Raw genomic sequence first — 11429 nt, forward strand, 5'->3', positions numbered from 1 at the left:
TATAATTTTAAATGAATGATTAAATATATAGATTTAATAAAAATGTCTAAAAATAATATTGAACTACAATTAAAATATTTAATTAAATAAATTGATTAATATTTAAACGTGAACTTTATGCGTGATGACAATGTACAAACAATAATATTTTTAGGTAAATAGATGACTCACAACTTTGTGTACGAAACTGTATTTGGATATAAATAATAAATAAATATAATAATAGTTAGATGATACTGAAAGAGAACAACCATGTTTTTTTTGTTTCTCACATGTATCCTTGCACTGAAGACAATCCTATTCGAGCCGGGAACATCTACAGCTACGTGGGGCTAACTCTCCCAACAAGCATTTTTTTCATTCACAAGACTCAAACCCGAGACCTTGCTTAAGGAAAATCAAACATGTACCACTTGAAGCAACACTTAACAAACATGTTTAAACAAAAAAGAAAGAGAACAACCATGTCAAAATAAAAAAAGAATGAGGGTAAATTTGTCAGTATAGAATAAAATACATTTGTTGTTCATTTTGTCCTCACACGGGAGAAGAGAAACTTTTGTGTGGGACTCATGCACTTTTTCCTCTATCCTCCTTATTCACCCCCTCTCAAAGGAGAGAAAGTGTTCAACTCTCCTCTTTTTCTCTCTTCTCTCTCTTTCTATCTAAAATCATCTCTACCAAACAAAGCCTTTGAGAAAAAGATGTATATTTTGAGAGCTTAGTTTTTTACACTATTACGATATTATTTACCATTTATCTTTAATTTTTATTAACTTTTATATAAAAATAATGTAAATAGGTGTAAATAATACATTGATTATGTATTTTATACTATTAATATTATATATTACACTCTAACCTTTATTTCTTTATTAATATTTTGCACCGTAATCAGATGTTCTAGATCTAGAGTACTGAATGGTCATGATAACGTGTGTCCTTATAATGCGTCAAAAAAAACGTGTGTCCTTATAAATGATTTAGATTTCAAAAAATTTAAATTTTAAATAGTAAAACTCGCATTTACACCCCATATTTTAATACATGAGAGTATCACAAGTTCACAACCCGCATACCAACCATTGGCTTGATGAATTCATTTTTGATGACATTGAAATTATTTTATTTGCTTAGTAGCTCTTTGCAAATATCTATATAGATGTGTGGGAATTCTAAATTTTTTTTATTTAAATTCCCCCTAAATCAGTTCAGTTAATTAATTTGTGAAGGTGAAGTTTGAGTATACGAGTTAAACAGGAAAGTCTGATATCTCCCCCCTTAAAATCTGAACAAGATACTGTATGTCTTTTCCATGGTGAGAGTTAGAGATATTTGATGCATATCTAATAATACAAATTATTTATTTACGTACAGTGTTAAGAATGTATAATTTATGTTAAAAACTTCTAATTCATAAATTACTTCTTTTTATCAACAAGAGGTTGATGTAATTGTGAAAGGCTTCACAAGGTGGACAAAAAGATAAAAAAAATGATCTTTTGGAAGCGATAGTTATTGAAAGAGATCCTAAAAAAAATTAGTTCTTTATATATAGATCAAAGCATACATTTGTTTACCCCAAACAAAATTACTTCCTTTCAATGCATAAAGTATAATTAGTCAAAAGTTAAATCTCAAAAAACCTTTAAAATGGTTTGGTACATAAAAGAGTAATACTTTATATTTTTCAAGTTTTTTACATGAAATACAAATATTTTATGCTATAATTCTAAAATGCGTTGTTAAAAGTACTATAGCTCTTGGCACACACATATAGTTAATGAACCTATTTGGACCTTTTAAGTGACCCTAAACTGTCGGAGTTTAAGAAAGAAATACACTAAAATTGTGTTCTTATGTGTTTTCATTTCCATTCTCTTTTGTGTTTAGTTAGAACAAGAAATTAGGAGCCAGGGAATCATGTAATCATGTAGACATGTAGCCCATCTCGCTTTTCGGAAATGCTAAAGAAAGGTGCACAAAATCTAATAATATTACAAGTAAAATATATATATGTAGTGTTTGTATACTATTTTTAGGAGTGTTTTAATAGAAGTTATTACCTATTCTACTATCAATAGTCCAAATTAAATTTATACTATTGACTTTTATAATAAATTAATTTAATTTTAAATTATTAAATAAAGTATACAACAATATAATTTAATTGTTAGTGTGAGAAGAACTTATTTAAAAGCAATATTATTATACTATTTAAATGTAAACTTCTTGACCCATTTAAAGGTCTTGTAGCATAACACACCTTTAAATTAGCTAATAAGTCAGGTTTTTAAATAGACCTACATTTTTTTGAAGTTTTTGTTCAAAAAGTAAATAAGTTATCCTAAGTTTCATATCCTATAAAGGCTTGGTTTGTTTAAGGTAAAGAATAACATATTTCCATCCTTATTTATGTTGATGAGCACAAATATTCAAGCCATGTATGAGAGAAAGGGAATGTTGAAAAAGATGGTGTTGATGTATATGGTGTTGAGGTGGTGAAGGACTACCATATAAATCTTGTTAATAGACATTGCAAGTGTACCATAATTTGTGTTGGGATTAGTTCATAAGTGAGACTAACACTATATTTTGTCCCAAAATATTAAGATATTCAGGTTTATGAGTCGTTTTATTTATATGTTCTTTATTTCATCCATTTATGTGTAATGTATAACTTCTGTAACAAATCAACTCACACTTGAAATACCTAATAATTCGTTAGAGCCATTTATTTGCTTCATATCATATGGCTTCTGAATTAACCACTATATCAGAGTAAGAATTTGTGTTAACCTTTTGAGAGTTTGTACCTTAAGTAATAATTGTCAAAATGGGATACATGATGGATTTGGCCTAGTAGATATAAGGCTCGGTTTTAAAAACTATATTACAATGTATGTATATTAAACTGTAGGTTGGAATCCGTCATAAATAGATTGCGGGTTATGACGAAACAATCCAAACAATATTAAAGTTTTTATTTAAATTTCAGCCATTGTTAACTCTTCTGAAATTATATATCCACTATACATTGATGTATAACTCATTTTAACACAATTATTAGGTTAGACCATGTTTTATAAAGAATATATTAAAATAGATTATTACTAATATTGTATGTATACTTTAAAGTCATAGATCCAATTTTATAACTTTGAAAAATTATTAATAAAATTTATATGTTAATAATGTAGAATTCAACATTAGCACAATCTGCAACATATGGGCAACAATGGTTTATTTCTAAGGCAAATTCAACTACTAAAGTCTCATGAAAAAATTAAAACTGTGTGTGCTACTGATAAGTTGATTGGAGTTCAATCCAACCATGAGGTACTTATTATGCCTCAAATAATGTCAAGACACATGTTAACTATGATTTGAATAATTATTAGTAATTATGAAGTTAAAGGTTACAAAATAAAATAGTTTTCCTCAACCTGACTATGATATGAGCTCACTTTTAAAATAACTCTAGTATGGGCTTAAAAGCCAAATTTTAATAAAATATCTAAGTCTTGTGGTTTTTTGTGTTTTAGTCTTGTGACAAAGTCCAATATACTCAAATGATAACCACATTTTCTCAATTATTTGAAAACTTCACCTCAATCATGAGACCACACTGTAACTGGTTTTTTATTTTTTAAATTTGTTGTGCATGATAGTCATTTCTTAAATCTTCCACCTTAATAATGAGACATTTATCACTCCACTTAATTTTATTATTTAATCTACTTATTATTGCAAACTATCCTAAATCTCCTTATTATGTAAATGTAAACATAATAATGTTATTTTTTTAAACTTATTTGTGGGATAAAACTTGACAATTTCCATTTTTGGCAAAGAAAGTGAGAAGAAAACAAGAGAAAGGTAGAAACTCTCCCTTCTTCTCTTTATAAAATGTCTGGGATCATATCTTCTATCCCAAAAAATATGTCACTCTATATACTATTTTTTTGATTAGTTTAAAAAATACTTTATTATTAAATTTGTAATTTAAATATTTTTTTTAATGAATCAAAACAAATGAGATATGAAGTAACATGGTTTTATGAAATGTCACTACAAAACAAAAGAGATTTGGGAACACACTTTTTGCCATAGTTATAGATACCATGGCAAATTAAAAAATGAGGCCCAAAATGATATTGTGTGGCCCATGGTAAATAATATCCATTCATCACTTTCACACTTCCATTTTTGTTCACTCTCACGTTCTGGTTCACTCTCTTCTCTTTCAACCCCATTTCCAAAAATCACTTCCATTGCTTTCACTTTCACACCATGGCTCCAATTAAAAGCTTAAAAGTTAACTATCCAGAAATCATTTCTTCACTTCATCACTATACAGAAATCACTTCATCTCTGATTAATTCCAAGCTTCTTCATACATAGGTAAGAAATGACTTCATCTCCTTTTTTAATTCTATAATTTTCTTTCAAATCACTAATGTGGAGAAAATAAGCTCTACTCCCTAATTTTGAGCTTTTCAAATCCCTAATTTTAAGCTTCTCTAATCCCTAATATTGTTAGTTCTAGAAATCTAAGAAATTATAATCCCTAATTTTGAGTTGCTACACAAATTATATACAATTTTATATGATGAAGGGAGAGCTAGGATGATTATGGAGCCATTGTTAGTTAATAAGTTGAGGAATGCTAAAGCTAATCATTCAGATATGGATGATTATGCAAGGTTTAAATTGTATGTCTATAGTTTTGGTATGCTACTACTGGAAGTGGTTGGGAAAACTAAGAACTTAAATCCTAGAAGCAAGAGTGCCAAGTCAATTATGCTTATGCTAATATACTATTACAGTAGTTTCCCTTCTTCACTGGCTATTTTGGTCAACTAATTTTGTTCAATTGATTTTTATCCCCTCAATTATCATTTATAATGCAAGAAAATGTGAAATAGAGAGAAGAAAAGAGACCTGGAAAATTTATATAATTTTGTGAATGTCTTATCTTATGTTCAAGAATTTACTCATTTGTAATCTTAGTACTGTACAGTGGTGTAGACATGTAGATCTAGTACATGAAGTACAAAATATTATGAAAATGCTAGTTCTGAAAGTTTTACGGATTTCAGAGCAACTGACATTTTGGATCTTAAATACATGATGGATGGCATACTGTATTGGTTAGTTTGTGTATATTGTCGGTTGTTGTTTATATATTGCATTGATGCAGGTAGCGTTCTTCTATTACGAAACAACTTAAATTTGAGTCCAGATATTGGTGAAGTTTCTCAGGAGAAATTGCTTTCATTGGTTGCTGAAAGACTACTTGATTCCAATGCTAATTTGAATGTAAGAGTTGCATGTCTTTTATTGTTTGTGACAATCACTCTTACATAATGCAAGCATACCTGACAATTTATTCTTATGGTCTTGCAGAACAAAGATGTTGGCTATGTTGAAAATCAACAACAGAACATCGTTGATGCAATTGGTTTGCCCCCCAGGCTTGCTACTGGCATTGATGTAAATTTAAAATTTAGGAGGTTAGTTTTACTATTTGTCTAGTAGTTATGTGCATGTATCACCGATGTTGAAGTTCTGATAAAAAATGCATATTGATTGCAGAATAGATGATTTTGAGTTCACTCGAGAGTGTGCCATATTTGATCTGCTGGACATCCCTTTATATCATGGATGGATAGTTGATCTGCTGGACATCCCTTTATATCACTACAATAACTGTTTCAACTATTTCTGGATTTTACCAAGCATGTGGTAAAGATGTGCCTTTTCATTTTACAATTGATTGTGTTCATGAAATTGTAGTATTGTAGTAGTACTGTGTCTATTGCATGGATTTTATGGAAGGTGATGATTAAGCACAAATGTGTAACAACCTCTGCTTATATACACGATCTTTTGAGATTCTACATGCCTTCTATTTTTTTGGTGCTAGGTTTGACATGGGAGTTTAGAATTGATCCATATTCACTTTACAGACAATGGTTATTTTCGGGGCTGATGTATTGTGTGACTCCAATGGTGAGAAAATATGTTAATTTCCTGTGACCTTTGACCTTCCTCTATGGACTGAACTTAGTTAATTGTTTTTTTTTTTTCGTTTGCCTTTGATGATAACCTCTTCGTGACTGGCATTTCTTCTCCAAGGTTCTCCTGGTTCGGTTTTTATATCTTCATACCATGGTGGTCTGTAATTTTCATTCTTTGTCCTAGTTGTAACTGGCTTCTAATATTTTTTGCCCTTAATTTTCTCTATTCCATTTAGCTATCTAATCATTTGCATTGAGCGTGACCTTGTTGAGTTCTTAATGGGAACGTGGCGCTTAAAGTGTCTCAAACTTCTTGTTTTGATGTGCCTCATAGTTTTGGAATAAAATTTGGGTGCTCCCCCCCAGGTGATGCTGCTGCTTCTATCGATGTTCTTCTTATTGCTTTCAGGAAGTTCCATCTCATATTTAGATGATCAAGCATTGGAGTATAAAAAGATCAGGTCAGACCTGCATTTGAATTTATTTATGTAATTAGTTGAATATATTTCTTTGTTACTAACCTGCAATTATTTGCATTTCTTATTGCCCAAATAAAAATGAACTCGGCTGAAATATGCCTAGATATGGTACAATGCTATTATCCCATAGAAGTACAGTGTAGAAAGGTAATATGTGGTTTATAACTAAGATGTTCATTATTTACAAACTGATGTTATTAAATCCCGAAAGAATGGTTTGTAATAGTCCCCTTCTATCGTGAGTGGTAGCTAAACCTATTATTTTAAGAAAAAAGAAAAAAGAACACCTATTACTTTGACTAATACAGGAGTAAATATCTAAAATATGCTTAAAAATGGCTAAAATCCATCATAAACTCCTAAGCAGCTTTAATCTGAAATGAATGACTAGGTAGATCATTAGATGGTTTTGATGTTGCTTCAGGATTCATAGCCAGAGTAGGAGAAACAATGGGGAGAGTGAGACTGATTAATATCATAATAACCTGAGAATAACATATCTCTCATTGTTTAACAATAATTAATGGAGAAGTAAAGAAAATGGTGTTATGTTCTGATGCAATAAAAGTGTAACTCAGTTAGACTCGTTCCAACCCAGATTTTAGTTCTCTCGGTCAAAGACTACAGGTCATGAAGTTTTCTGCATGAAAATAAATACAATTAATGTTTGAAGTATATCTGTATTTATATATCAATTCTTTGCAAACATAAGCGAAGGGAAATCAAGAACTCATGTGACATGCAACTCTAGGTACAATCTTAAACACATTGTGTAACGTGTATAAGAAAGGTTATTTAGGTATGTAAATGAGGTACTAGTGTCAAAATTGGATGGAACTCAATATCAGCAACATCTCCTTTCACAATAAGTTGGGTAATGGCGATGCTGTGTATGTTGGACTGCAAACAGGTACCCATTTTAAAAATAGCACAGATAGTCATATAAGCTAAATCTGTAAATGTGTGCTTAATGTTATATGTAGTTGGTACTAAGTCTGAATGAAAGGTGAATGTTTTGTTAAACAGTCGAAAACCAAGATGAAGCTTTGTCGAATTTCTATAGCATGGAATAACGATGTGATAATGTTAATGCTAGTTTGCCAAGTCATAATGGGATATGGCTACAAGATTGTCACTAGGTTGCTAATTTAGATATACAGAGAGCCCATCAAAATTGTCATGTGAGAAAAGGTACTTATGAATTTACTGTGATGAAATAGATGTCATAACTTAAGCATATTTCTTTAGATGTTAATACAGCCCAACATGAGAATTTTGGTTACTGAAGGAGTTGGATTCATTGGGTCTCACCTAGTTGATAAATTGATGGAAAATGAAGAAAATAAGGTCAACATGTTATTTGTTACATACTTTTATACTTCTCATTTCCATTCATATTTTAAATGATTTTATACAGATGTCATAACTTATTATCATCCTATATGTGATAAAATAAGATACAAGATGTAGAATTAAGTGTGATTTCAGAAAGTTTTGTCACAATAACCCTATCTTTATTCAGGTTATTGTTGCTGATAACTACTTTACTGGATCCAAGGACAACATCAAAAAATGGATTGGTCATCCAAGATTTGAGCTTATCCGTCATGGTATAGTCTCATCTTTTTACTATCAACTATCCGTGAGATTAAAATTGTTGCATACAACATGTGCATTAGTGTATGTTTTCTTCAATTTTCGCTCGTCGCGTTGTATATATTTAAAGCTACTTTGTGAAATGATTTATGTTAACTTAAGGATTCAAAACATCATGCAATCAGCACAAGCTTCATCATAGCTAAACCACAATTTATAGCAATTTGCTATTTCAACTTTTCTTAATCAAGCATAAACTAATGATTCACTTTAAATGTTGATGCCTTAATATAAATTTGACTAAATGGGATATGAAAAGTTCAACCTTTTTGAAGTCCAAGATATGATAAACATGGGATATGTTTGGATGAATGAAATGGAAAGAGATAAATCAAGGATTTATTACTTGGAATTATTTAATAAATAAAATGAATGGAATCATTTGTCCCGAAATGCCAAAATTATTTCCTCCCCAAATTGGGGTGGAATCAATGAAATGGAAACTCACGTTCTCTTCCATTTCCAAACAATGAGGTGACTCTCCTTGTGTTTCTTTTGTTTGAAGAAGGAAATTTTATTGTATTATTCTCTACATTAGGAGTTTAACAATTATGTATGATATGCATGCTACGTTTCTTTGATAAAAGCGCATGTGTTATGTTATATTTATGAGAAAATTGCATGGAACTTTGTAAGAATATTTATAGGGTTAAATTTTTATTATGAAGTATTCATATGATGATAAAGTTTAATCATGCGTTACTTGTTATGTTTCGATCGGATTAGTGCATTAATTTTTTGTTACTTCATAGGATAAAATATTAGAGCATTTACCTCAAGATCAAGAAAATGTTACTACTTCAAGTGTTTCATCGAATGTATTTTCTCATCCTAATGATGTAATTGGAAAAGCATATGGAGCTAAACATTCAAGTCGAGTGCATGGTTTGGACATTGGTATTTGTTCCTCAAGTATTTTTGGAACGTCTAGACATTCTATTGGTTTTGTGAATTCTAGTCGCTCTAGTCAACATGTTGAAAACTTAAAGAAGTATGTTCAAAGTTTGGAGATAAAACTATCAGGCTATAAAGAGACCAAGGAGCAACTTGCACATACTCGGAATCGATTAGCTACTCTTGAGAAGTTTATAGTCGAAAAATTTGATAGTGAATTAACCACTTTCGCTCATGATGTTCCACCATCTTAGTTATGATTTATTAGATACTCATGAAATTATTAGTTATGATCTTCATAGTTTGCATTTTGTTTTGTAAGGATTGTTGAATGTTAAACATTTGGTAATTATATCAGATTCACTTTTCTAATGGTATAACACTTTTATTTTTGTTATTAGCTAGCAAATATTTAATTTTATTAAAAATTTACTATTATATTATTGAAAATAAAGATTGCTAGATTGTGAAAAAATAAACAACTTAGCCACGGTTGTAGTGTGGCAAAGTAGCAACTTTGCCACGGTTGTTACTGTAGCTGAATTATGCAGACTGTGGCTAACTAAATGTTACCACATTTTGTACAAGCGTGGCAAAATGACATAACGACCGTGGCTAATTTTTAGCAACGCCATTCCTTGCCACGACAGCAGTAAGTGTGGCCACTCGATCTAGCTACGGTTGTTTAGCACATTAGCCACGGTTGCAACCGTGGCTAAAAGGCTGTTTTACTGTAGTGTGTTTGTTGGCTTCTTTCTTTTATGTAGCAAGCTATTAACATCAGTTCATGTTTCTCTAAACAAAACATTATGATAATCATAACGTAAATATTTTGGAATGATGATCCACTTCTACAACATTCAAGTTTGATAAGTTATCTACTTGGGACACATAAGATCAGAGGATCTTTCCCCAACATGATCGTCCAACATCACCACTGAAGAACGTTCAGATGATTTTTTTGACAATCTATTCCAATGGTTCCTAGTGAAAAACGGCATCGTAGTTGAGAACCGCGATTGCTCTTCACTCCTCAAGTAGCTCCTCCCACTTCCACTACCCAAGCTTCTTGTTCTAAAACCCTTCCTCCCACTACCCATTCTCCGAAAATTCACACAACTATTAGTACGCTTCAGTGTCGAGTTCAAAACCTCATCTGGTAACCTGAGAGTGTACCTTTCGAATCTCTCCCCAAAGTCACGATCTGTTGAATATGACCGTGGAAACAATACATTAAATAAGAACCTCGTTGACCTAGATCGTGTTGGACGGCTTTGATTCATTGTTTGACTCCTATGAAGCAAATTCACCTTTGGTGATTCAACGTCGTTGTTTTCTTCGTTCGTAATGGTTTCTCCTTCCTCGTTTGGTATCTGAACGGACACCGTTGGGGGAGTGGCTTCTGATCTTGGAACTAAATTCGCACGACAAACTGGGCAGGTAGAGTGAGAGGATAACCAAACATCGATGCAACTTGGGTGGAAAACATGGTTGCAATTAGGTATCAAACGCAGAGTTTCATCGTCTTGGAACTCATTCAAGCACACAGCACATGCTAAATTTTCTTTACCAATCTTGAGGCTCTTCACATTGGAGTAGAGGAAAGTGGGGAACGTGTCAATGATCTCTTGTTTGAGACCACGTGACTCGCTGCGTGACCGTGTACCGTTGTTTCCGGTGTGCAACGCGAGGTTGATCCTGCTTAAGGTTCTTGTTCGGCCACCAGCACATTGACGAGAGAAGAGTGAAAGAAAGGCTGAGATGAAGAACAAAATGACCACTATTGCTAAGACAGCGAAAACAGATGATTTATTATTTGTGTTAGGGTCCACTTCTGTTCCTACTACGAATTGAGCAGTTGCTGGTGATGAGGTTTGTACGAAAACAAGAAGAAGGAACAAAGCAAGGAATGAATGGGTGTGAATGAAACTATAGATACTGATAACGTGACTTTGCTTTTGGAGGCTCAAGTGCAAAATTTTGTTATTCTTGGACCATATATTTGCATGCAAGTCACCCATTGATTGCTGGTTTGCTACCAAACTGAGAAGGGAAGCAAAATTTAAGAGATGACTGAGAACAATATAGAAAATTTGAGTATACAGTGGTGGCAAAGAGAGAACTAGGGTTGCGCGATACTATAAGTGGTTTTGTCTGTATGAGTTTTTAATTATAAATCTTCTAGCAAGAGAAATCTGATTAATGGGTGGTTTTGATTGAAAACGAGGGCTTTGGTAAAAAAATGAGATTATAATAAAGAAAGCATTTAAGAAAAAAAGTTAATTTCTCATGAGCTCGGGAAGCCAACAAACAAGATTTGGCTCCTCTCCCTTGTGCACATCCAAAGGATACAAATATTGTTTATTTGTTCGGTGAG

At 31.9% G+C, this 11429-nt stretch overlaps 2 protein-coding genes across 5 annotated transcripts; one reads left to right on the forward strand and one right to left on the reverse strand.

Annotated features, from left to right (window-relative positions):
• Positions 4223-9390, forward strand: LOC109359584. 4 transcript variants are annotated; one of them, XM_019604287.1, is made up of 8 exons: positions 4223-4404; positions 5204-5322; positions 5410-5516; positions 5599-5748; positions 5930-6015; positions 6390-6484; positions 8025-8112; positions 8911-9390. In XM_019604287.1, the coding sequence occupies exons 5-8, from the start codon at positions 5995-5997 to the stop codon at positions 9304-9306; spliced, it is 600 nt and encodes a 199-aa protein (XP_019459832.1). In that variant the 5' UTR covers positions 4223-4404; positions 5204-5322; positions 5410-5516; positions 5599-5748; positions 5930-5994; the 3' UTR covers positions 9307-9390. The 4 variants fall into 4 exon arrangements, 3 of the variants coding, with proteins under 3 accessions (XP_019459832.1, XP_019459829.1, XP_019459830.1); XR_002109080.1 differs by having other exon boundaries at positions 5930-7693; XM_019604284.1 differs by having other exon boundaries at positions 5599-6015.
• Positions 9931-11073, reverse strand: LOC109359641 (RING-H2 finger protein ATL38-like). Its single transcript, XM_019604340.1, has one exon. The coding sequence runs from the start codon at positions 11071-11073 to the stop codon at positions 9931-9933; it is 1143 nt and encodes a 380-aa protein (XP_019459885.1).

The sequence above is a fragment of the Lupinus angustifolius genome, chromosome LG11 (assembly GCF_001865875.1).
Source record: "Lupinus angustifolius cultivar Tanjil chromosome LG11, LupAngTanjil_v1.0, whole genome shotgun sequence".
Classification (NCBI taxonomy): domain Eukaryota; kingdom Viridiplantae; phylum Streptophyta; class Magnoliopsida; order Fabales; family Fabaceae; genus Lupinus; species Lupinus angustifolius.